Source organism: Plectrocnemia conspersa, unplaced genomic scaffold, assembly GCF_051122295.1.
Source record: "Plectrocnemia conspersa isolate PC_06_02 unplaced genomic scaffold, ASM5112229v1 ptg000003l, whole genome shotgun sequence".
Taxonomy (NCBI): domain Eukaryota; kingdom Metazoa; phylum Arthropoda; class Insecta; order Trichoptera; family Polycentropodidae; genus Plectrocnemia; species Plectrocnemia conspersa.
In genome coordinates, this window is record NW_028277167.1 from 17453464 (window position 1) to 17481422 (window position 27959).

Here is a 27959-nt window from a genome sequence, read left to right on the forward strand (position 1 = left end):
AAGGGTCTGCGACTCTGGGTTAGGAAGCGGTGATATAATGATATTTAAACCAAATATTTATTCCTAAAAGATTTTATAGGGCTCATTATCATAAGTTATGTATGTTTTAGTTTTAAAAAGACTATGGGCACTAAATGTCGCGTTATGATTGCAGCTAACGTCCGTCGGTTGTCTGTCGACCAACGGCGGGCGGCAGTCGTACGGCGCGGTTTTCGCGTTCGGTCGCTAGGTGCGTTCTTGTCCGGCGGTTATTCGTCGCGAAAAAGTTTCGATGCTAAAACGGACACATGAGTTTTTGTCTCGCCACCGATACGACTGCGCGAAATAGCGCCGGCTTCTCGGCGTTATCGCTCTGTGATATTTGTCAGTATTATTAAGTTATTATTATTGAACGCCGGATTTTGGTGCATTCTGCGCTGAACCGCTGAACGCATCGAGATGACCGTCACATACACAGCCGAGGTCGCTACCTGCAGGGGATTCGGATGCTTCTTGAAATTGTTATTCAGGTAAGTCGATTTTGGCCTTAGAACAAATTTTCTACGGCATACATTACAATTCAAAAATAAATTAATAAAGTTTTTTTCATTTATTTTACTACAAAACTTTGTATATGATCAACTTTAGCGTTCGTTCAACTTAATTACATAATTACGCTATGCTATTAGTGCAACAGTTGTTAGATCGTTAACATTTTTTTAATTGACATTTTTGAACGAAATGCGTGCGACGGTTGTGTAAAAGTCGTTAATTGCTTTAAAATACAATTTTCGGATACGTTTAAAAAATCGTTGGTCGTATTTAAATATTTGACATATTTGGCCAAAGATGTATTCAAGTGTTGCATGTGTTAAAAATCTTTAAAAATATAATAATTATACCCTTATTTTTTTGCAAGGTGAAGTCATTTTAGAACCACACGGTATACAATGGATGTTCTTTGTACGGTGTCTTATTTGATATGTATCTAATGAAACACACGTTGAGAATAGACATGTGTGTGTGATTCGTCTTTCTCAGAATTGAGTGATCTTGTCGTTTCAAACTGTGCCAAAATTGTCGATGAATAATGCTTTGTAAAAAAATATCAATGTACAAAATACAGTTTTAGTACGAAAATATAAGACAAAAATTCATCTTTATTCGTTGATTTAACACTTATAAAAGTTATATTAAGTTGGCACATTTTATCGAATACAAGTTAATTATTTAATTTAAAAATATAAACTAGCCTTCAAAAGCAATAAAAGAGACACACCCACTAATTATGACACTTGACTAACTTTATTGATGAACTACTGACAATTAATGTCATAGCAAAATGAGTTTATATTGCATATGAGCATTTATAAGCAAACTCATAATAATGTGTCTCAAACAAAAAGGCCAACATAAATACAGTAAAAAGTCAATGGATTCCAAACTAGATACATAATGACTTGTTATAAAATGAAAGATCTATAGAAAATTTACCTAAATCCAAAGGGATTTCCCATACTCATAATTCAATAACCCGACCTTGAAAAATAGTTTGGTCGTTATTGTTTTCAAACGAGTATTTAATAATTAAAGTTGGTTATCTCGATACATGCATATAATAACATACTTAAAAGTATATTGCATATTAAATTCTTAATAGCTTATTAAATAAGAAATACGAATGCAACGAATATTATATTTAAACTCAACACTCATCGTATGATTTTCCATACTCGCATACTCCCACAGCGTAATAACCAGATATTGACAGGCAATAATTAATAATTCATACATTGAAAGAAACTTTAAATACATAAGCTCTAAACATGCATTATTGTGGTATTCACAGTTTCTCACTTAGTAAAAACAGTTACATGTTGTGTAATATATTGTTTTTATTGTTTAAATTAATTAGATTGTTTCGGGATGAACTAAAGTAAAAATATTAAGATTTATTTGTAAAAAAATATTTAACGGAGAATAAAAATCGAAATTTTAAAACTTCTGCTATATGCACTCAGTTATTATTGGTCCATCGCGATGCGGATTTGTTGTGATTTGATCACTTTGCTATTTTACAATGATTATACCTAGTTACGCAACGTTGAGTCGTTACGTAACGCCAAATATCACCAGTTATCCTTTGTTCTCTATGATAGAGACCTTGAACCGCGGATGCTTCCTAGCAGCTGTTTGCAACAGTTTTTTTGTTGGAAAATTGCCCGCCATCAGTATTGATTGCGCGACTTTTTGCGTGAAAACGTTTAGCATAGCGAGTAAAAAGCCTATTATGGATGTATATTTTACATAAGTAGTTTTACGCGTTGTACATATAGTTCCATTCACAAAAAACTTATTCAATCCTTTCAAATGCTTTCAATATCATGGTTATTATATCGCTGAATGATTACTATCGATTAGTTATGCTTTGGTGGTCTAGTTCTTTAATAGTGTTACCTTGACTGCTTATTGAAATTTTTCGCCTAGATATTAGGAGCAGAATATCATACGTAGAAAACCACCGCATTGAAAAATAAAGAACATAACAAAGACAAAAATCATGACTCTTGAAAAGGGCACATTGTGAGGATGTGTTTGTTTCACATATGAATTGTGATGGCCCAAAGCGTAATGATTAGGTTCACCAAAGATGTAGAGAGATCAAAGTATTCCAATGAACGAATATATACTACATAGTTCGATCTTTGAGTTTCTCCAATTTATATATAAATTCGACATAAACCGTTAAAAAGTGAGAAAAACAAATAATGTCTTTGATATATGGTAACAAAGATAATTTGGAATGTTTAAATGTCGTTAAGATGATCTGATCAAATCGTATATGCAACAGGTCACTGAATCACAATATTCATTGAAAAATGAGAAACTTGAAAAGGAAGGTTTTCTTGATTTTGAATCAGTCATCAAACAGCGGAGGTGTGTTATATTCCATTAAATTGATTATATATATATATAAAAATGATTTAATTATGCGGTATATTGTATTTATGTTATCATTAAAAAATATTCCAATCTAGAAATGAATGGCAACAAATTAAGTGGTTAGAATTTAAATCAACTTTAGGTCAGGATAAAAATTACATCTTAGTCGTAATTTTATTAATAGCCTTGTGAGGACCACACAGGTTCTCGTTTATGGGGGACGTTATTCTTGAAACTCCCATAATTACTGTGACCAAAAGTGATTATTTAACAATATTTCGATTACACAAAAGCTCTCGTTACGACTAGAACTACAGGGTTCCCTCATAAATAACACGCAAGGATTCTCCGTTGCATTGAATGCATATTTCTTTGTTATGAAACGGTCACGGGAAACAATATATTAATCAAGACAAATAGCACCGTAAAGTCACAATAATTCCGTTACGCAATTCATCTCGTTTACTTATTTCGTGTTCTAAGAAGCGAGCGCAGCGATTGGCTGGATGCTCGCTGCATGAACGCCCGCCCGCTTGCGGACAATATACTATCATGGACGCTCACATCCTGAGAGGGACTTCACTATACATAAAATACTAGCACCGTAGCGGAGAGTGGGCAATCTCCGCTATACTGTCGCTGCCATACCAACCAGAACTCTAAGGATCTTCCACGGACATCATCCCTGCGCCAGCTTTTTCACCACCATTCGGAAAATAACGATCTCGCCCATCATAGTATGTTGCAACATGTGATATAACCACCTGCATCTTACTGGCTGCGAAGTCACACCCCTCAGGGTTTTCTAACCCTGAGGGGTGTGACTTCGCAGTGTGACTAAAGTCTGGTTATAATTAAATTATTCAGGGTCAGAATAAATAGGAAAATGTTTAGAATAAAAATAGCACACCGTCTGAATAAAAATATAGTACGATCAGAATTAAACTATAGAACGATCAGATAAATTATAAAATATATTATAATATTTATAAATACAAATGGGCAATAAATTATTTATTTTAAAAATATATTATAAAATGTATCGCTTGCATCAAAACTTTTGGACGTGTTAGATGCGAGCAAGCGTTGGTCAGAACGTTGAAACCTCATGAATAACTCTCAACGAATCTATTATATATAGGACGCGAAGGTATTCAAAGCGACGAACGACGCGGGAATAACGACAGCGCGGCGGCGGAGAGCACGCTTGGCTTGTTGTGTTAACACCTGACAATGTTGCGAGCCCAACCAAACAAGTTGGCCCTAATACACCTTGATTATGATAATGAATTGCCGACATGCGAATGACAAATCTACCAGTTGTATCAATCTTCAGCAATAACAACACTATTGCCAACTGAAAAAAATGTTTCTGACCATTTAATAAAAATTCTGACCCTCTAATATTTATTCTGGCCGCTTATATTCTGATCTTTTAATATAAATTCTGACCACAACCGTATTAAAATTCTGATCCGAATTCAATCAGCGGCGGATATCAAAAGGCCATTGCACTCACTGCAAACATTTTCGAGACATCCTAACTAAAAAAAAAAAATAAAAATTTATTACAAGGTCTTAAAAATTACGTATATCAGGGCACATGCCATTTTATTACACTTAAATTCTACTTGCAAAAGATAGATATGGGCCGCATACTATGTACGCGATTCGATTATCACCTGTACACGCAAAGTGGCCAATCACGATCAAACTATTATCTCAAACCCAAAAAAAGTAAACTTGCTTGGTGCTACAAAAAATATTACCTTTCTCCACTGTGTCATCTCGTGACACACATTGACCGGTTTCACCGAGTATTCTGGTTTTCTTCAGGGCTTTAAAGAATAGGCCGAGAATTCGGCATCATCAGCGGTGGCCAACTTGTACCGGTTTGATGGTAATAATTGGTATCGGTTTTTTGCCTTCAAATCATGTCAGTATCCTGTCCAAATCATATAAACCGGTCGGACTTGTCGAAAATATTGCAATTACAGAAATCTCAGATTATAGTAGGAAGGCGTGGGTCGAAAATTGTTATGTCGCTTGACGTCATTCGCATGTCTTCGATTATTATTTTGACAAAGGTCAAATAGGGGAGGTTTTAGTTAATGTACATAGGTACCTGTTGAAAATTTGGCAGTAATGAAAGTTCGTGAGCTTTGACGAAAAATACTTAAATCTCGAAAAAAAATACTTCTTGAAAGAATGAAAAAAAATAAATATACAATTTGGCTTCATGTTTCATCAAAAATTATTTTACGTTTATTTTGTACACTCGTAATTTTCGTTGTAAATTATTCAAATTGAATATGAAATCGAATTCAACAGTAGAATGAACTTTTTATTAGTAATTTTAAAAACTTTAAAAAATCCATAATACATTATTTAATTCAAAGAATATTACTCTAATAAAGTAGACAAAAAATATATCTACTATCAATATATAATATTATCAATAAACTATTTTATATTCTATGAATATAAAAGCATAAAAAATAATTTAAAATGTCAACAAGGCTTATGAATTCACGTACAGGTTGATCCAATTCGAGTTTCCTATGTTGGCAGCACTGTAAATCAGACAGCTGTCAATAATCACGCATGTTCAAAGTGTCAAATGGTAGTTTGCAACAACACATTTATGAAATGGATCGCTCAACCACCGCTTAACGCATTAAAATTGTTCTGCAGAAATAACAATTATGTATTGGAATATACGGGATGATTATTGTCAATTTCATCATTCTACTGAGTGAATATTGATGCTGTAAGTGAAAGTGTGGCTGAAGACCCGGAATTATCGATTCGTCGGCGTTCGCAGCTTTTGGATTTTTCTTATGGCATCTGGACTTACACTACACCCGTATAAAATTCAGATAGAACAACAACTGAAGCCCAGATGCCATTGGACAGCGAAAAATTAATACAGATTGAGTGTTAGTGCAGCAGCAAATTGATGCTCATTTTTCAAAAAAAATCTTCTCAGATGAGACACATTTTTATCTCTTTGGGTACGTTAATAAGCAAAATTTCCGCATATGTGGCGAGGAAAATCTTTATGTGATTTACGAGAGACCATTACATGGCCAAAAAGTGACTTTGGTGCGCATTGTGGCACGAAATCGAAGATATTAATGTGGAAGACATGTTATTCCATCAAAAATACGCAACTCGCTATACATTGGGTGCAATGTTGGACGCTTTGTGTGAAAAGTTCCCAGGTCGCATTTATTAACGTATTGGTGACGTCAACTGGTCGCCAAGATCATGCGATTTAACGCTGTTATATTTTTTGTGAGATACCGCCCGAAAAGGCACCGAAAGGATCGACTGCTGCAAAACATGGAAGTGGAAAGCGGCTACTTTCTTGGAGTTATAATGGTAGTCTCGGTAAATACTCGGCGTAGCTCCGCTCGGTGCAAGTTTGACTGAACTCTTGTTTATTCCAAGTCGAAAGCGAAGTATCAAGTTTTGACTGAAGTATATTCCTAGAGGAAGTTCTTGATAGTAATGAGTTTTTTTTGGTTTAAACAATTAGAAATTTATTTTTATTCAAGTTCGCATTCAACGAATGCATTTTATTGTTCATGTCCAAGGAAGATTCAAACATGTTGCATCAAACATCGGAGAGATGTTTGGAGTATATTTTTACCGTCGTTACTCATACGTGATAAAATTGCGCTTAACATTATTCGCTATTTCTGTTAAGAAAGGGGTAACAACCCTCCACGGTTGGATTCTACACAAGTAAAGTGTTATTTCAGGGCGAAATGTCAAAATCGATACGGTCTGCGTGTTTTGCTTCGCAGTATATGATTATTTGTGAACTTACTACGAAATGGACCCTATAATTTTTTTCACGGTCAGTTGATCATGAGTATTTTTGCACACAATCAGGATTTTTTCGCTTCACCGACAAAACTACATTCTCTTGTTCCACTTATTTGTAAAGAGAATAAGTAAAAAAGAAACGGCCAGCCTTCCCACGCGGCTTGGGCAAGTTTACTTCGTGTAAACCGACATGAACTTCTTAAAAATATTGCTCAAAAATCTGAGGGTCAAGGTCAATTAATCTACGTTCGCCAAGCGGTTTTGTTTTATATAATCTATATATGTATGTACATACATGTATGTTGTACTGGTTTTTTATTGTTATTTAAATTAGTGTGAAGGTTTTTTACCCGGAAGGTGTAGTTTATTTTCGTCGGCGGTCATGTACAATTCATACCTAATGGTTAGTAAATCAACGTGCCATTTATATACTTACTGTTTCAGTTATTTAATGAGCTAGAATGTAGAATATTTAAAATGCAGTACAAAAATTCATTTTTTATGTTTATTATATCATTTAAATTAGTTATGTAAACTCTATTTTTGTAATATTTAAAAAAAAAAAACAATAGTAAATCTTGATAAATGGATAACCGTGTTATAATGATTAACTCGTTTACTCCAATGTGTGATTTATTTATTAGATTTAATAAAATTACATTACTCATTCTAAATAATTTTAAAGGTTTACTTTATTTCAAAAAATCTTGCTAAACTAACATTTTTATTATCAGAGTACGTTGCATTTACAAAATAATATATAAAGATCTATAGATCAGACTTTCCAGAACTATAAAACATGGACTGGCTTGGTAAAGAGCAGGTATCTCGGCACTTGTATAAATATATACGTATGTATGTATTTGCTTGCTCACTGCGTTTTAATGGTCCCCAATTTTATTTCACATTTTTATAATCGACTCAATATTATCTTGTTACCAACTGCAGTGACACTGGAAACTGTCATTTATTGTTCTATCTATTCTTACTAGGACAAACTTGATTTCGGTTCGGTTTCTGTTGAAACCATTTGTTTGATCTTTCGATGAATTTACCTACAACTATTAATATATATGTAGATAAATAGATTTTTTAAATTTCAGGTCAAACCTATTCACGTTTATACTTTACATTTTCGAGGTATCACCAGTATGTGAGAATATTGTAACTAGAAGCTAGCATTATGTATATGATTTACGTTTGTGTTAGTATTAAATATAACTCGGAGACAATTTTGAAACCGTTGCACGTTCAGCATTATTCAGACAAATTTTGGAACTGTTGCATGCTCGTCGTTTTTACTGACGCATCATAGCTGCATTGTGTTTTAAATGACTTAAAATTTTATATTGCTTCAACAAAAGATCAGTTTAATGTTTAAGTTAAGAGTAATGCATTCATATGCATTATAGGTTGCAATGCAAGCGTTGAAAGGTCTCGCGTTTATAATTGACATAAAATTCTGCATTGAAAAAACACGTTTACTGTGTATGCATGTAGGTCAATCAAATATTGATAATTATTCTAGCTTTAAGTACATTTACATTTTTCGCACACTTTCGATTGATTATGACCGCACTAGACGTTACGTCTGCTCGACTTGCGTGTAAATCGGGTATTGTGTCAACCATTCACGGCTGCCGCTACTATTACGCAAATTACTTCATGTGACAATGTAGTAAAGTGATGCGATTCTCTGCGGATTAAAGAAGAATGTAATATCAACAGATTATAATTTTTGAGATTTACTTTTTTGCATATATTTTGCTTCCAACATCGCTTATGCTTCCTCTACACTCTCTGGAAGTTACCGAACCAAAGTAGTCCAGTCAAATAAGGCGAAATAAAGGCTAAATCTCGGAATGAAAGATAACAAGCTGAAATTTTGCACAGACCTTTGTTTTGATGTTCTAAGGACAGGGTGAAAAGTCTCATAAAATACCGTGTCTGCTAATCAAGATATCAAAGGTCACAAAATTTGTTTTTTTGCAAATATCTCGCGTTTTATGCATTGCACGTCATTAGATGCTTTACAAAACTTGTAAAGCATAAAATTTTCTACAAGTTTGGTTAAAATATTGGTTTTGTATCATTAACCGTTTTTGAGATATAGCGCGAAGAGTGGGAGGCGTACATCCGCTTATAGGATCCAGCGAGTATTTCTACCTGCTTAACTTGGTATAAGCTTTGAAAAAGTAAGCAATCGTGAAAAAAGTGGTCTCGGCAAGCAGTTGAACCATAATTTTATTACTTTTTTTATTGTATTATTAGGAATTATGAATGAAATATTGCTCGACTAGAAATTTGTGCGAAAAAATTGAAAGAGTTGAGAGATGTCCTTACGGAGTATGTACCAGATGATAAGAAGATCATTTCCAAATTAAGAGAAAAATATTTAACTGACATTATAATTACAACGAAGATTGGATCATTCCCTATTTTTTTCTTTTCGCGATGCTCAAGCTTAAATTTTATCCATAGCTTGGTATGAAAATAAAAAAGGCACTTCGGAAGAAGAACACTTGCGCGTAGTGGAAGCTGCTGCGGCGATTATTAGAGAAGATATTCGATCTTCTGTTGTTGAGACCAAGTCCTATCCGCCCCCGAGTAAAATATTAATGAAGAAATTCCGAAAACTTTATTACATTTTCTGCAAGAAGTTATTATAAAGAACAGAAAAGGAAAGACGGGGCATTTTAAAACGAAATACACAGCTATAAGTCATGCTATAATGACTTCCATACGAAAACGGTCCTTTTCTTCGCAGTTATTAATAGGCCTATCTGTATTTCTTCATAGAAGAAATACAGATAGGCCAAACATCCAAAAAGACTTTTGGATGTTTTGTCAAGTTTAGGTTTTTTCGCTTCATATAGTGATACTGTAAAATGTTAAATTTCAGCTGTTTATCACCCACAGCCTCGTAATCAAACATCATAGTCAAGTGCCTTAGTACAGTATGCAGCAGATAATGCAGAAAAATATTTATACTCTTGATGGCTATAATACTGTTCATATAATGGGAATGATAAAAATAATAACTCCAAAATCTGAAGTTATATCTGATGACCGCATAAAGAAATTTACAACAAAACCAAGTGCAAAGGAGTTAGCAGCACTATCACATATACCCCTTCTAGTGTATGAAAATCATGTCGTACCCGGATTGAGCAAGAGATTCAAGTTCAAAATTTTAATGATGTAGAAGAACTAACCGAACAAATATTTAATGTAGTTGATTTGTTGTGGAAGTACGGAAAGTGGAAAAATATCTCACCGTTGCCAGGGTGGAATGGATTTATTGAACAACTTACAAAAAACAATGAGAACTTTGTAACTTCTCGGATTCTGTTTCTTACTTTTATTCATCATCCTGTGAGTAATATGGACACAATTTACACTACATTACAGTGTGCTATAAACACTGCCAAGAAACATGAACAAAGAACATGCTTAATAACTTTTGATCAGCCGTTGTACATAAAAGCACGTGAAATCGTAGCAGCTTCAGATGCTAACTCAGACTTGTCCAGAGTAGTTGTGAAATGCTTATGTCTTTTATTGATTATCGTTAATCGATTAGGATGATTTTAAACAATTTGTTTTTTGATACATTTTATTCCAGTAATTTATAAATGTCTTCAAAATAATTAAATGGGTAATACGTACAGTAGACCCCCCAATAACACGGTAAATTGGGGATGTGCTATTTGGGTGCGTGTAGTTGGGGTACATACAATATTTTTGCAATACGTAAGAATGAATCAGGCGCGTGTGGTGAGATATTCTCCCTTTGGCTCGCACACACATATAGGTAGTAACGAGCACCCAAATAGCACGTCCTCAATTTACCGTGTTATTTGGGGGTCTATTGTATATTCATTAAGAGCGCGCGTGTTTGATAATTTTCTGTCATCGTAATTATAACAAAATTTGTCAAAAACAAATAATTAATGATCCCAAAACGTTCTGGAAATTCATTAACAATAAACGCGCTACTCAGTCGACGCCGAAAGTGAAACTTCAACGATAAAACATTGGACGGTTCACAAAATATTGCTGACGGTTTTGCGCAATATTTTCGTTTTCGTTCTGCTCAGTCGCTTCCTTCTTCTTATTCTTTGTCTTCAGTACTGATACTAGCGCTCAGATCTTAAATACGGCTTTAATAAATTAAAGATTCTTCTGGGCCTAATTTAATCTTGAATGGTTGCGAAGTCAGTCTCGTTGCTCCTCTAAAACGTATTTTTAATCTGATTTTCAAGATATCATAATTTCCTGATCTATGGAAATGCACAAAAGTCACCCCTATTCATAAAAAAGTGACAAATTGTATATAAAGAACTATAGACCAGTTGCAGTGTTGTCAGCTCCTGCTAAATTGTTTGAAATAATTATTGTCTTTAATCACTTTCGGCAAGTTTTGTTGGACCAACAGCATGGGCTTCGTACCGCCTGTTCCACTGTTACTAACCTTCTGGCTTTCACCAAAACTGTGGCTAAATCTAAAGTAAACGTCGTTATTATATACAGATTTTGAGAAGGCCTTCGACAATGTTTGTCATGGTTTATTATTAAAAAAATTGTCGAACTTCGGTTGCTCTGATGATTTAACTCGGTTATTCTTGAGTTATTTGAGCGATCGTAGACAGTTTGTAACCTATGGCGGCCGATTGTCAAAATAATATTTCACCCCTTCGGGGGTTCCTCAATGGTCCAACCTGGACCCTCTGCTCTTTATGTTATTTATTAATGACATAAATATGGCAGTTACAAATTTAAGTTTTTTTCTGTACGCAGATGATTTAAAATTGTATAAATGCATTCGATCTGTTACGTCGGCATAAATATTGCTACTCCTTAATACGCTGGCATTAAACATTGAATCTATATAAATATGTTAGCTTATGTTCTTTCCGTTGATATTTCAACTGGTAGGAACTATTACTTAAAGTACCTACAATATACGAGCGAAAATGTTTTAAAAATGAGCATTACGTTTTATTAAAACTTTGTGAATGAGTACAGTATGCTGGAATGTGTTTGCAAATTGCATCTAATTTGCTGTCGTCAATGTCTAACTTACATATGAAGGATTTGCGAATAACATCCGTTTTGTTGTATGAATTTGCACAAACCAAGTAGGTTAGAGCAATCGTATACTATATTGTATACACGTAATTGAACTGTTTTTTTAGCTATATTTTCAAGAAAAGCACTTCTACGATGAAACGATGTTTACGAGGAATAAATGAATCGGGTCTTTGAATTCTGAAAGCTAGCCATGCGGTTTATATATTGAAATAAATATTCATAGGAAAAATGGTTTGGCTTAATTTCCCTTTAACGAGTCATCCTATTTTTCTCTTTTTATTGTTGAAAGGGTCGATTTTTTATAGCTACATATGCCCTTGCGGTCGAAATACCACATCAACGTGTTTATACGGCATAATTATCTGTTGATTGCGTCATAATGCGCGCAATGGTTTAGCAAACAGAAAATTTCATCAAAAAATTCACACGCGAGACACTGCAATAGAGAATATAGTACATATACTGAAGTTATATGATTGTTAGTTAGTAGATAAAAATAATGATTGTGTAACTAAATACGTTTTTAATTATGGTTTCTTTACATATTCGTCGACTTTCATTAATTAACATGGTTTTGTGTAATAAAACAATTATTCGAGATTATTTCATTATAACCGTTATTTACTTATTTAATCTGATAAATTGTCATGTTTTATCAAACTGACATGTGACGTAATTGGTTTGTTTGTATTCTCTTTTCAGACCATTAATGTGACAAAAATATTTAATTTGCTTACATATACAGGAGTATGTATAAGCGGGGGTTATTGTTAAAATAAAATTAATGTAATAATATGGATAACTAATTGGTATTGAATCAAAATTTCACCGTAAAGCATAACTTTCTACCTCCATTTGTTTGTACTGTGTTATGTGTAATTAACAACCCGTATGATTTCCTTTTTAAAAATAAGTGTTAAACGTTTTTATGACATTATGTTGTAATAACCACGACAAGATATAACAATTCGTTTAGATGTTATAACTTATCGTATAGGCTATTTACTGTAAACATTTTTACATATGCACATATATAAATATGTGTATGTAAAAATTGTAACTTAAAAGATTGTTGACAAGTAGATAAAAGAGATTTAACAATTTACTTAATAGAAAATGAATGAAAGTTAATTTTACAGATTGTTGAAATAATAAAATGCCAGACGTTGAAGATCTCTCAGATCTTGATCATCGAGGTATATTTATATAGTCATTCTGGATTAAAAGTCTAATGAGGAGTCGGATATTATACAATGCCAACTCACGGAGTTACGACTTACTAAAAATAAAATAGACTATAATATTTTTTACTATTTTAATCATAAATTAAATGAGATTTTTCTAGAGACAATACCAATAAATGCTTTAAAACTTTTACAACAAGATCTTCTATAATAATAAGTTGTTGGAATAGCTATTTTTGGTATAAGTTGAGACACGTATTTTGATGAATTTACGATAGATGCTGAAATTCATAATAGATATGATATAAAAATGTAATTATGCTAAATAAACGTGTGCATCGGCTGGTTCCACACTCCTGTTCGCTATCACGATCGTTATAATCACATAAACTTTCTGAATGGTATAAACAGCGGAGGATGATAATGATGAGAAAATTCTGTTGTTTTATGTATCAATGTATTTTTAAAACTATTTTATTTCATCACTCAGGTGGAAGCTGGTAATAATTTATTCTATTGCTAGTTACTATGATATAGGCGAGATCGTTTTCTCCGAGCGGTGGTGGAGAAGCTGGCGGAGGGATGATGTCGGTGGAAGATCCTCAGAGGCCTTGTAGGTAAAGCAGCGAAGTGTAGTGGAGGTTGGTTCCTCTGTTGTAGTATGGTTCTCGTCTACGGGCCGTATCTCAGCGTATCTCCTGTCGAACCATGTCTGTGTGTCTGCACGTCTATCGTGTCTTCGCGTCTCTGCCCTCTCCTCATTGAAGACCATCCTTAAGTATTAAAGGTTGAAAAGTTATTTATGTGAAACCATTTTTTATAGTCGTAACCAGGGCTTTCCATGGTCCCGTCCTTTACAATATATTGTCTTGTTTCTCTCAATTGTTGATGAATGATCATTTTTGGTCACATTACTGCGCGAGTTTCAAGAATAAGAATATATATATATATATATTTTTTATTTTTTTTAGATGCTAATATTTCGCAATAAATATTATTAATAGAGGAATGTGCTTTTTATTATAATTTTCCACGCAAACCAGCGTGTGTTACGGGTGTTTATTGTAGCTATAGTGTGCAGCACAGTGGCAAGGATACGCCTAGAAATTATGTCACCGGTCTTGACATGTAATTTGAGATGGAAACGCAATCATGATAATGAAAGACAACCGCCGAGAGATTGAAAGAGTTGCCATTTTCACAACCATAGTGTGTAGTGTCTTATGATTTGCGAAAACTCTTGATTGTCGAATATAATATACTCGAAGCGCGTATTATACCAATACTGAGTAAAGAATAATAAATAACGTCACGCCAAAAGACCATCAGTGAATTATGTATATATATAAATCGATTTTCAACAAAAAAATAAAATAAACCATTTTCGTGGAAATGGGTGTAATTATCGCGGAAAATTTAAATAGATCGATTCTGTATGAATGCTTTGTGAATTATTGGTATCGATGGTGCGACTGCGAGTCGTTGAACTTTATGTATCTTTCTCAATTTTCTGTTGTTACGTAATGGATATACTTTTAAATAATTTTTGTGACATATATTAGACTATCTACAATAGTATCTACTGATAAATCAAAATAAATATCTACTATTAAAAAGTAGTTTTATGATCTGATAAAATTATATATAATATGTATGATACATAAATATTATATATATAAGGTTATTTTTGTATTTTTAATTAATATTCTTGAAATTTGAATCTGTTGCCAATTAATTTTGGCGGTTGAAACGAATAAAAACAGCCAGAATTTTTTTATGAATGACTCACGTAAAATGGTTACGGATCGCTGACTACGACGCCGTCAGGTCTACGATTTTTGTACTTGTGGAGTTACGTCATTTATTTTCTGTAAATCTGATTCATAGTATTTAATGTAATTGCAAGTTTATCTTAATTTGAATTATAGGAAAATTATACTTATAATTGACCATAAATTTTAATTTGAATCATACTTTGATGTATGGATAAAGTTTTCACGAACAATATCTACTGTGCGTAAATATTGCAGGCCTTACGAGAAAACGATCGATCGTACTGTGTGCAAAAGTTGGAGTAAAATGACTAAATAGGGTACCTAGATATTGATACCGACGATACCATACTTCCGTTGTATGTCAATCTCTTAATTATAAAATAAATATAAGATGTGTTGCATAATACAAATTATAACATTATATAGTACACTGCTTTCAAAAGTGCTTTGTTTTGGACCAGCACAAATACCTAATATAAGTCATTGATAACCAATTGAATCATTGAGAGTTCCAATTCCATACGTGTAAATAATTAATAATTAATCTGATCACGAGAAAACATCTCTCAACTAAACTTCTGACGCATTAAATGACTGTATTTGTGACTTTTTTAGTATCAAAGATAAAGCACGGTGATTTGGTAATTAAAGTAGGTACAAATGAAAAGGTTAATAATCAATAGCATACTGTGAATAAACACATTCTCGTCTTTTAATGTGCCAGTTAAGAGCTTTGCCTTAATCACGTGTGCTCAATGCCTTCTTAACCAATAAAGCTCCATTGCACAGGTGGATCTAAATTTGTCAGCAGCATATTAGGACTACCAATTTTACTGGTTAGTTGGTGATGTGATAATCCCACTTAATTGGATTTTTTCGTCCATTATCTTATGAAATTTATTTAATATACTTTGACCTTTTTAATTTATATTGATATTGTTTTCAATGATTAATAAAGTTGCACTACGACTTTTGTTATAAAAATTGGGTATTAGGCCAAAAAGTAAGACTTTGTTTTTTTAACGTCATCGTGTTTTATGCGTTTATTTATTTAAAATATTTGCGGTTATGGTTAACAAATGTATACACAAGCATTTCGCACAAACTTGGTGTTTATCTTTTGGTTTCCAATAAAACGTTTTTTTTCCGAGTCACTACCAAAACTACTTTTCGATTGAAAACACTAAAATGTCGTTTTCCTCATTTTCTCTCATGACCCTGATACGAATCGGGTCGTATATTGAAAAGAATAAAAGCTACGATACTACCGAATCTGTACATCTCTTTCTTTCAAAAGTTGGTTCGAATCGAGGACGTGAGTATTCCAACTGATTATACTTGATGGTTTATGGAAGTTCATGGTCACGTCGTGATGCGATAACCGACTCGTCGCATAAGGTTTCAAAAGGGTCATACAACAGTAGTATATTATATACGTATATATTATTACTTATCGTAAACGGTCATCCTAATCACGAAATGCTAGTAGCATCCGCTCGCGTCAGGAACCAGGATTTCACGTGACTACTTCCTGTCATGTTTTGCGAATGGTGCGTGTATAACCAAATTATATGAGTCATTAGGAGGTATGCTTAAGAAAATGTATAGAATATTTAAGATTTGTCAATTATTCTATTTTTGTACTAGCAGTGTACTAACTTAATCGAATATGTAATATTACAACGTATACACAGTTTGAGATGCTGGCGAACGCGTGGACTCTGACGCAATCTGTTAACGCCTAATGTGTATTATTATTTTCAACAATTTAAATCTACTAATCCTATCTGTGATATAAGAAAAATAATTTTATTCTCCCAGACATAAATTATAGATAATATGATACATAAATTATATCTTATACATACTAATACTATTGTATACTTTTATTCTCTTCAATAAAGACAGTTCCAAATAAGTACATATATGCTGACCTATCGGTTACTCGTTTTTTTATATAGAAGTTAACGTTATTTGTATTATAAATTATTATTAAATTCGCAACAATTTTGAATCACATACAATTTATGTAATTACTTATAGATACATGATGCGCTCGTAGCTTTGTCTGCATCTTTAGAATTTAGTCGTCTCTGAAGATGCTTCCTTGGTCTTTTAAGTCAGTTCCAAGTTGGGAGTCTTCGGTGGAAGTTCTTGATGAAATTCCTGACCTGCTTATACACACCGATCGAGATATTTTGCTCTGTTTAATCTCGACGCTGGTCCGATTGCGACGATTTCGATGAAGAATTAGATTAGTTATTTTGCGTAACCGTCATAGTTTGAACAGCTGAAGATTTGGCAGCACTGTAATCAGGCACTTGTAATTCCGCCATACGATAACATTTGTAAAGGCACCGAACTGTCTTGGTTTATGGTCCGTTTCGGGATGCATTTACCCAGGGCTTTTTTGTCATGTAACGCGGTGGAACGGCGTTCCGGCACCTTTTACGGTATTTTTACACATTTGAATACACTTTGACCAATACTCTCATATCAGAAGTCCGTAGTAATATCGGAAGGATAGCTATCATATTTTTAAAGCATAGTGTGATATCGAAGTGCAGACAAACTATGGAGCGATATCTGTCTGTACTCCTTTTTCCGCTTATTTCCCCCTGAGAATTGAGTTGATTGAGTTTGTATTTTAGACTTGACTTAATGAAAGTTTTAAAATTGTAATTAGTTTTAGAACTTTCATTAGATTAAGTTTGGTTTGGTTAACTCGTATATGTTAGGTTTGGGTTTGAACAGCAGATTTACGTTTCGCAACTGTCAAATTGAGTTTCAGAGACATTTTAGAACAGCATATATTTTCACTAGCTCATCAGTTAAATTATATTTTCGCTAGTAGAAATATATATCTACTGGTGAAAATGTATTTGTACTTCACTAATGAAAATATATTTTTACTGAAAAATACATCACATGTAAATAAATATAAATAAATATGTAAATGTATATATTACTATGTGTGAAAAAGTTGAAATCATATAATTTTACCCTCACCTGCCAGATACATTTTATTTTACTTGTAAAAATATATATCTACTGGTGAAAATGTATTCCGATATGATTTCACTGAAATGACAGAATGAATGAAATGGGATAGATTCGAGATTGTCTTTAAGGGATTACCCGAGAATTTTCGGTTTGGAATCAGGGACGTCATTTCTGCTTTTTCCTGGGAGAGGGGGGCAAAAATTGGCCAGTCAGTGATCGTTTTTTATTTTCATATTTTGATTTTATTCAAATTCATACAATTTCATTAAATGACATGCATTTTTCTGGCCAAATTCAAGGGAGGCAAGGGCCCCCACTTGTTGTTTTTTTTTTATTTTACTAAACATATGTTTATGATCGCGCAACGAGAAATTTTGGGATATTGTACTTATTGACAGAATTTATTATTAAACATGCATTTTATGGTAAATTTAGTTAATCCAAGACTAATTTTATGAAGTCATAAATGTATGTAGTTAATAAATAAAATCAACCCTATAGAACAGCAACATTTGGTGAAAAGCGGAAAATAATAAAAAAAATGCAATTTGGTCCATAACGGCCTTTTTAATAGCTCAAGCCTTTCTGTGTTGCTCGATATGATAAATCCGCTCGCGGCATTAATAAAATAAACTTAATAATTAAAAATATTTATTGGTTTACTGATTTTGAAACCCCATCTGATGCGTCTCTGTTCTAATTTATGATTTTCTTATGTACTTATCACACATGTCATGAAGTACAATTCTAAAAAAAGCTTTATATGTGACATCATTCAATTGAACTGTCAACACAATCTATCATGTCACTTCATTGTTTACAACTCCCTTCACTTTGCTAGATTAGATTATATTCGTGATACACTGAGTGGCACTGTATACTTGAAAAAATCTGATCACATCCTTGTTTTTTTTTCTTTCAACACTCATTCAATGAAAGGTTTAATTTAACAGTTAATAGTGTGCTTGCCAAAATTCGCCACGATTGAATAACTGAGAAATTCTACCGACCATTACCCTTTGAAATATTTTTAGTAATTGGCTACAATCCACCGCGTTGAACTTTATATTTAATTAAAAAGTTAAAAAATAAATTTTATTGATTTGATTTCAGGTGGCGAGGTAGCATCTATAAACTAGTGTGGCTAGACTTGATCTGTTTTTTACTGCTGTATTATCTACTTAATTTGACATACCGGTTTGCTTTGAACGAAAGTGGAAAGAAGTAAGTATTTTAATCATACTATTTGCTTAAATGTAGTATTTATAATTTATTATTATTATAGAGTTTTTGAAGGACTTGTAATGTATTGTGAGAAATATAGCGATTTAATCCCGCTATCATTCGTCCTTGGCTTCTATGTATCGATCGTTATGACTCGATGGTGGAATCAGTACACTAGCATACCTTGGCCAGATCCAATTGCTGTATTTGTGAGCTCCTACATTCACGGCCAGGTATGATCATCTAGTCTCTGGTCTCTTATATAATATATAATATGTAATATAATGATGTAAGTTTATGTATTAGGATGAACGAGGAAGATTGATGCGTCGTACTGCCATGCGTTACGTGTGCCTTTGCCTGACTATGGTGCTAACAATGATATCTCCTAAAGTTAAAAAGCGATTTCCTACCCTCGATCATTTAGTAGAGTCCGGTCTACTTTTAGAGAATGAACGTAAGATAATGGTGGAGCTGAATCTTAAGTTTCCGAAGCATTCGAAACATTGGTGAGTTCAATATTGATGCATTTTAATTAAGAGCGTATTTATGATTGACATTTTTGTTTAGGTTGCCTATCGTATGGTCTGCTAGTATAGTTTCTAGAGCTCGCAGGGAAGGACGAATTCGTGACGATTTCGCTGTGAAAACTGTGATTGACGAATTAAATAAGTTTCGTGGACAATGTGGCCTTTTGATAAGCTACGATACTATAAGTGTACCTTTAGTTTATACACAGGTAAAAATGCTCATATTTGATTGTTATGATCGATGATTGAATGGTGAGTTTATTTTAATGTAATGATTACAGGTCGTAACGCTTGCTGTGTATTCATACTTTTTAACAGCTGTATTGGCGCGTCAGTGGGTCGAGCATAAGTTATCTGATCCAGCGAGTGCTGTTTATAAAAACAATATAGATATATATTTTCCAATATTTACAACACTTCAATTCTTCTTCTATATGGGATGGCTCAAAGTGGCCGAGTCGTTGATTAATCCGTTCGGTGAGGATGATGATGATTTCGAAGTGAGCTGGATGATAGATAGAAATTTACAGGTTGTTGATATTTTAGCACATAAATACCAAAAACTTAGATATTGTTATCGAATATATGTGTATCATTCCAGGCTTCTTATTTGATTGTTGATGAAATGCATCATGAGCATCCGGAGCTGATTCGAGATCAATATTGGGACGAAGTATTCCCGATGGAGTTGCCTTATACGGTGGCTACCGAGGGCCAGCGTGAACAGCATCCGGAGCCTTCGACTTCGAAGATAGAGGTACCCACAGAAAAGCAGGAAATGGTTACTGTTATGCCGTCCGCTCTCAAAATAGATGAGATGGATGCACACGATCATACAGTGAGTTACAAGTTTCCCCCGTCTGAGGTTAGAAATCCGTTCCGATTCTTAAAAGCAGAGCATGCACGCAGTAAAAGTTTTCTCGTTAACTGCACTGATTTTATTTTTTGTTGTCGTAACCCAGTGTGATTTGTTCATTGGTGGTAGGGCGGTAATTATATAATTTTGTATTAACAACTCAAAGATTGCTTGCTTAGATGCAATATAAATTAAATATATAAATATAGTGATTGAAGATTTTATTTTTTCTAGATTAATATGTTATTTAGAATATTTAATTTTTTTGTAACTCGATTTGTTTTGTGTTAATGGCTTGATATTTTATTTTATTTTGACGGTAGAACGGATATTTTAAATATTGTGTACTTTTAGTTTTTTTTTAATTATTTTAAGCTATGCCTCTTTATGTATTTTCTTCTCAAATATTGTCAAAAAGTTTTTTCAAAATTTATATTTCTTCTTTATAAATGAAATATTAAAGAGGTTCAGTTTCATTATAAAATTGTGGTATATCTGTAAGTGTATCTATATATTGTATAAGTCTTCTCGAGACAAGATTTTTTGCTTATGCAATGAACATAATAAGATATCACAATAAATGCTTAATAACATAGTTATAAGTATTTTTGTATACATTTATCATAATACGAATACACATAATCTTCTCGAGACAAGATTTAGCATATAAACTTATGTTGTTTAAAATACATACAGAAATAATAATAAATTTGCACATTGAATGCTTTCTAACATAGATATATCAGTATTACATATTAACATTTATAGATTGAAGCAATTTTATGTTTATTATATAAATTAATAAAATATTTTGCTCGATTATGTTACGTGATGTCATCGACGTTTTTCAGAATACAAACGATGACGCCATGTCTGGAATACATTTCACGGCCGGAATTAAAAGTATGCGTCGAAAACCGTCGATTGGTTCTTCTTCATCTATTCATTCAAATGCGCCCAGTTCTGCGCCTAATTCTTTGCCTCGTGTCGCTTCCGTCACACAAATGATTAAAAGACTATTTTCACGAGAAGACGGTAGAGAAGGAAGCACCTCCAGACCCGGCTCTACGATAAGCACAGCAGAAGGCTGTACGTTTCTTTATATTCGAAACTTATACAATGTTATTATAAGCCTAATTCATTTTTTCAACAATAGCATCTAAAAACGAAAACTCGAGTTCGACTGCAAATATAATAGGAAAGTATGGAGGCAGTATGAGAATTGCCGATCAAGTGATTGAGGAGTTGGACGAGCAAAATACAATTACGAGCATGGCAACTAAGATTGATCCCAGGTATTTATTTATTGATTTATGTAATATTTAATATACAGATGAAAATATGCTAATATAATTAAAATGTATGTTTATCATAAAAAAATAAATTAACATCATGAAGTAGTGAAAAACAAAATTATTTATACATTTTTCTTTATTTATTTAGTAAATGTTTTAACTTTATTGCGTTTACGTCTTGCCTTTTATACGTAATTTAAACACTTGTGTTTTAAAATTAGCTTCTTTGCTGCCTCATTCAGATGTAACACCAATCTGTTGACATGTCGTTATATTCTTTTCCACCGTCCTCCAACTGATACATTAAAACTTCGTACTGCAATAGTGCATCGACATTCTTTTTGTGAATGCGAGGGAAAAGCATTCTTTTGTTGAAGCGGCAATGCTCATTTCAAGGTTTTTCGTCTGTGTCACATCTGGCTATAAAATAAATATTTCAGCCGACTTCGCACAAAATTAAAAATAATGTAATATCACAGTAACTTGTAAACTCCTACCATATCGTTGTGTTAGTTTCAGTGTCTGTGTGTTTTGGATAAAAAGTGTCACTGCTTTAAAAAAGTATCACACTTAATTTTAAAAATGAATTTGTCAAATAAATGTTCAATATATCCATTGAAGAGTTTTCGTAATTTAAACCCACTTTTATATATACGTACATATATATTAAAATCTGATTTTTTCCCCCTTCAAACATAATTATTGACAAATTCAATGAAAATGACTTGGAGTTGCTGAAAAACTTTTGAAAATGTCTTTGGAGTGCAAAGGGTTAAGATTATATGGTAAAAATCGAGGATCACAAATTAAAATAATAATACGAATATTACATTTATAAGTCTGATGAAGACTTTTGGTAGAACATAAACGTTACAAAATATATTTTTATTATTTAAAACTTAAAGATTATAATAACAAATGTGTATTTAAAATTCCAGACCACTTGCGATGAACGTGTTTCCTCAAGCTCCGCAACCCACTGCTCCGATAGACATGCCTTTAGGTTCTCACTCTCGTACGTTTGTTCCCGAGCCGCCGAGTAAGTCCAACCTCAACAATATCTGCATGCGATCATACGTTAAATAAATTTACAATATTTTTTTTTAAATTTAAGCAATAATTTAATTAACACTCGATTGGTTTGGTTTTTTATATTGTACAAAATGATTGGTGTCTAAATTTTGAAAAATTGGGTTTTTAAAATAACAACACACAGTCAACTTAGGTAATTTGGCTGTAGTTTTTGGCTTTTTTTATTATTCTAAATTTATTTTTGAAATTAACATAACGTGTATCGTATCTTTCTAAACTAATAATACTGTTAATTTGCATGCATGTTGTCTTTTTTCTTGAAACTGCGTTCATTTTAGAGTATGATCACGCCGGTTACGGCATGGGTAGTGATTTATCGACGTCAGCTCCACCGATCGCTTGGGACATGCCGTCTCCGACGTCGTCTCAGCCGAGTGGAGGAAATGCTTTTAGCAGGACAAACTCGGGACAGTCGAGGCTCCGTTCTCGGCTAAACAGTGATATTGGACCCTCGTTAAGTGCGGCAATAAGTCAAACTTTTGGTAAGATTTGCTGATCGGAATACGATGCACTGTGAGGCCATAGCATGTCACGCGACCGACGACCTATTGCTTCATACTAATAACTAATGGCTTTTATATGTATTTATTGTATATCATTTATATTTTTTATGATTTTACATATGATTCGCCATCCCCGGTATAAAGGTATTTTATGTAACAGGGATGGTGAATTATTTTATATATAGAAACAATATCAATTATTTATTAATGGGATTTCTGCTATTGTACATTTGATGTCAAATGTTTTTTTTTCGTCACTTTTAGTAGTACACACGCCGAACTAGATTTATCAATCATTCGATTTCATAAACTTCCTTTTATAAAATTAATTTTGTTCACAAGCATATGTGAATCGATAATTTTCAATTATTTTTAAGTATTTTATCAAATTGACAAACTTGTTTTCATAACCTACAACTGAATTGAAAATTTATATATTGCATTTCTAGATCTTTCAGGTTAAGCCAATCGAAAATATTGTGTTTTTGCTTATGTTATGACTAGATGTATAATATTTTTTGCAATTTTTCCGAACTATGTAAATGATTGATTTACTACCGAAAACTCAATATGATTTTGTTTATATTTAGAAAAACTTTCAGTCTATTAGAAATGTCATACTTATCACAAGCTTTGAATGCTTGGATTAAAGCAAGCAAAACTGTCTTGTTTACACTTTCAATTTAATATTTAATTTACATAAAAGTAAACAGAAATCAAACACTCAATGAAAGGTTGAAGTATTATACTTTTTTGTGACTTAAGTATTGGACATAGTTGTACAAAAGTAAACCATTGTATACTGAGTTGACTTAAATTAACAATGATGGTATAGGTCTTTTCGCATGCAGCTATTAAATGGACTATTCTTGTTATAATATATTGTTATAAGTCTAGAACTAAATGCTCAATATGTTTGGTAAATAAGGTAACAAAACATTTTCCTCACCAGTTATATTTCAAGCACCATCAGTAGTTACTGTATACTAGTTGGAAAGAACTATTTATTTTTCAGCTGCGTTGCAAATATCGATTATTTTTATTATTGTTGCTAATAATATTAAACTGACAATTCTACTTTATAGTAAAATTTTGCCACCTCGATGGGTTCCATATGTTTACAAACTCTGCTTAATATAATAAAATACCCCTTAATTTTGTTAATTGTACAATGTCTCTTTGAATCATTTTCACTCATTTCCACATGCTATAATAAAATAGCTGAAAAAGTGTCCAAGAATTTCATCAAAAATAATTGTAGCCTTTAATAAAATAATATAGAATTCACTCTTACGTTTATGATTTGCAAAAATATATTAATATTTTCACCCCAATGCAGGTAAGATTATACACGTTATTATCTGTGTGTGTAATAACCTTTATGTACGTATTGTATACATATATAAAAGTATTTTTAGTATTAAAAAAGCATGATTATGTAAATAGTAATATAATATCTGGGTGTGTTATGAATATTATAAATATTTTAATATTTCTTTTGGAACTATAGTTCATGTTATTTTACAGTTGCTGAAGACGACGAAACTATCAGCACGTCTTCGTCGGAGTTAGAGATCAAAGAAGATGGTTTCGATCGTTTGAAGAGCATCCGGGAGAAGGAGAGACAGGAGAAGTATAAACAGAAACTGTTGGCAAGATCGGTGAGTGCCCAGCAGAACATCGGAGTGGACTCTGTGGATAACGAAGTGTTACTTAGTCTCATCAGAGACAGCCAAGGGAGTGTTTCACCGGATAATCTTAAGAAAAGCGATGAAACTGTATCAAAATCATGATATTCGTTTCCGTTTCGTTTTAATCGACATAAATAGTGTTTATTTTAATTGACTAACTCGTTACAGTGTGTATAAGTTTTTTTATAAACACATTCATTCACAATGAAGCTTTAATTATTAGGCAACTTTATAAATCGAGCATGATAAATTAAAACACGCTTTTATTGAATAAAAATAAATATATATTTATTTATGTGATTATTAATACAACTGCATAATGTGTATTAATTATGTTGAAAATGTTTTAAATTAGTTGTTAATGATAATTATTATTCAGGTATTAAGTTGAGGTTGTTCATATATTATTATCGTAGTATACCTCAGTTTTAACTCTTCGTCCTTCAATATCCAGTTATTTATTTTTACTCTCAATAATAAGGATTGAAGGGTTAATGAAAAGACAATATTTGTATGTAACATTTATTAATTTATAATGTTCCTACTAATTGTTTGATTTTACAATAATACTAATAGAAGTGATTTTAAATTAAAGATTGCTTAAAATTATATAATTTGTAGTTTACAAATCGTGAATTCGTATACTGGTGCATTTTTTTACGAGTTGCCTTGTAAATATATTTTATTTTAATAATTTAATATAATTGTTACATATGTTTATAATACCGTTTTAAAAAGATAATAATTGTACTTTTTTAACAATTGATATTATTGAAGTAAAGTGGGACCATTTTTGCAATTGCATAATACATTTTATTTCATTCTAACATTAAAAAAAAAATTTTTTTTAATTAATTGACTGCCCATGATAAAAAACATACATTTAATGGTAAATACATTGTTAAGTTTTTTCTTTCGCATATGGATGCGTAAATATTTTTAGTGGGAATCTCACTTTTTATGTTGTGGAATATACTTTTCTGTGATCAAACTATGTTTATTGAAATGTGGCTTTTTAATAAAAAAACTCTTCTGAATTAGTTATTTAATAATTGTGTATGGTTAAAATAAAATACAGATCTTTTATTTGTACATTTTTTATTGTTTTCTTTATGCATACAACACTATCGATAATTATATAACAATACTTTATAGATCTTTGAGTTGCTTTAATCCGAAAGCAAAAATACAACATAATTGACTATGAAAAATCGATTTATGCAGTTGTAGAAAATTAATATGTAATTATTAAAATTCATAATATACTACTTAACTACTTATAATAAATAATAATGTTATTATTTCATAAAATATCACTGACAATTTTATGGAATATCACTGTACTGTTTACATATCGCATTAATACTACATTTATTTGTAGTTTTATAAATATTTATTTAAAAATGTCGAGCGATAATGATATTTTCATATTATATCCGTTTCCCATATACTATCAACACAATGGTGTTATCCAGCACCGAATACCCTCAAGATAGCAATGGTTGATCTTCTTAGTTAAAAATAAAGATTAATAAAAATTAAACTAATTATAAAGGGAATATAAAAAAAAATATTTAAACGATTAAAGATCTTTGGCTTTAATGTCACATTAAGAGTATAAATTTATTATTGAGAGGTTTTGCGAATTCAAGATGAGATTTATTGGCATTCGAGCGAATAATAAATAAAGGAACTAATTTTTAAATAATATATAATCACATAATGAAACTTAAGCTAGTTTTTTTTATAATCATTGGCAATTTAAGTATAAAATGAGTCTCGAATAAATAAATATTCTGTATACATAATACATCATGGAGGAATTTGGGGAATGTTTACTAAATCGAAAATAATTATGACACAATCCTAAATTAAAAAAATATCACGTCCTTCAAAGCATTTCTAAATCTGGCAAAAAAATTTCAGTCTTGTTCTATACTGCGTGCGATTATTAAAGCATTGATTCGAAATTCGTCAGATGAGTGGCATAAAAGCAAAGACAGCTACATTGTCACAATGTGGCAAAAGATTAAAAAATATGTTTATTGACAATCGAGGATATTTAACACGTGCTATACAAATTTAAAATGTAGAGTGAAAGTAAGTGGCAGTACGAATCAGACATGCAATACGAAGGCACGGTAGTAGCTTAAAATGCCACTAAAAAACAATAAGTTTCATTCGAGTTTTGTGTAGTGAAAAGGTGAAACCCACTGAAAGTCAAGGATGATGTAAGGCTTACTTTTGGGACGAGGGGTGATTCTGAGAGCATACTAGTTCAATGATTAAAGATTTCGATTAAAGGTGTCTCAAACATCGCCTTATCTTCTAGTTCTTGGCAATGGGAGAAGAGAGATTCATGTGCAACAAAGAGGTGCAGTAGAATGTATGAGATAAATATTTAATGTTTTCATTTGACTCATCCTCGCTCTTATCACTACTAACCATCAAAACGATTCAAAATCATAACAATTGCAGTGTGCGTCCTGCTGCCAAAAACGCTGCTCTATACTTTACTATTGTGAGAATACCACCAATGCTTTTAAAACCCTCACATCTGAACAGTCGATTCACCGCCTGTTCAAACGACACCAGAGCGCTCCCGCCGTCAATAGATGCATAATTAAACCTAAACCTATAACGAGACCCATATTGCCCCAAATGTCTATATTCATAATATCCATCTCCTTCAGAAACTTCTCAGGGCTCTTATAGTGGCAGTACTTGAACTCGGTCCCTTCGCATTGCAGCTTTCCACGAGTCATACCGTATACGCTGTAGACTAAGCTGTGGAATCCGGCTCGGAAGTACGAAGCGTGAAACATCCACTGGAAGAAGATGGGCGTGTCAAAAAGTCTGATGCAGAAGCCAAACACTGAGAGGAGCACGGCGAGAACAGGACCGACGAACACAGCAATCTGTACATTGATAAATTTATAAGCAACTTGACCTTTAT

General features: G+C 32.5%; 2 protein-coding genes across 8 annotated transcripts in view; one reads left to right on the top strand and one right to left on the bottom strand.

The window, feature by feature from the left end:
* The first annotated feature begins 194 nt into the window (after positions 1 to 194).
* LOC148236829 (bestrophin-4-like) lies at positions 195 to 26095 on the top strand. Of its 6 annotated transcripts, none has more exons than XM_088182751.1 (12): positions 195 to 509; positions 18926 to 19036; positions 19098 to 19269; positions 19343 to 19545; positions 19607 to 19775; positions 19848 to 20096; positions 20168 to 20431; positions 21274 to 21511; positions 21579 to 21717; positions 22656 to 22756; positions 23088 to 23291; positions 24840 to 26095. In XM_088182751.1, the coding sequence occupies exons 1-12, from the start codon at positions 439 to 441 to the stop codon at positions 25103 to 25105; spliced, it is 2187 nt and encodes a 728-aa protein (XP_088038877.1). In that variant the 5' UTR covers positions 195 to 438; the 3' UTR covers positions 25106 to 26095. The 6 variants fall into 6 exon arrangements, with proteins under 6 accessions (XP_088038877.1, XP_088038878.1, XP_088038879.1 ...); XM_088182752.1 differs by having other exon boundaries at positions 20168 to 20404; XM_088182753.1 differs by having other exon boundaries at positions 20168 to 20323.
* Positions 26085 to 27959, bottom strand: part of LOC148236830 (ATP-binding cassette sub-family G member 1) — a 47855-nt gene continuing 45980 nt past the window's right edge. For both annotated transcript variants that reach the window (XM_088182759.1, XM_088182758.1), the window contains exon 11: positions 26085 to 27921. In XM_088182759.1, coding sequence (XP_088038885.1) covers positions 27574 to 27921 — 348 coding nt within the window. In that variant the 3' untranslated portion in view covers positions 26085 to 27573. The remainder of the gene's footprint in view (positions 27922 to 27959) is intronic.

What these genes read in the sequence shown, in the direction of transcription:
- LOC148236829 (XM_088182751.1), top strand. Translation starts at nt 439, where the DNA reads ATGACCGTCACATACACAGCCGAGGTCGCTACCTGCAGGGGATTCGGA. An exon ending in TACCTTTAGTTTATACACAG is followed by an intron (nt 19,776 to 19,847) that starts GTAAAAATGCTC and finishes TAATGATTACAG; the next exon opens with GTCGTAACGCTTGCTGTGTA. An exon ending in GATAAGCACAGCAGAAGGCT is followed by an intron (nt 21,512 to 21,578) that starts GTACGTTTCTTT and finishes TTTCAACAATAG; the next exon opens with CATCTAAAAACGAAAACTCG.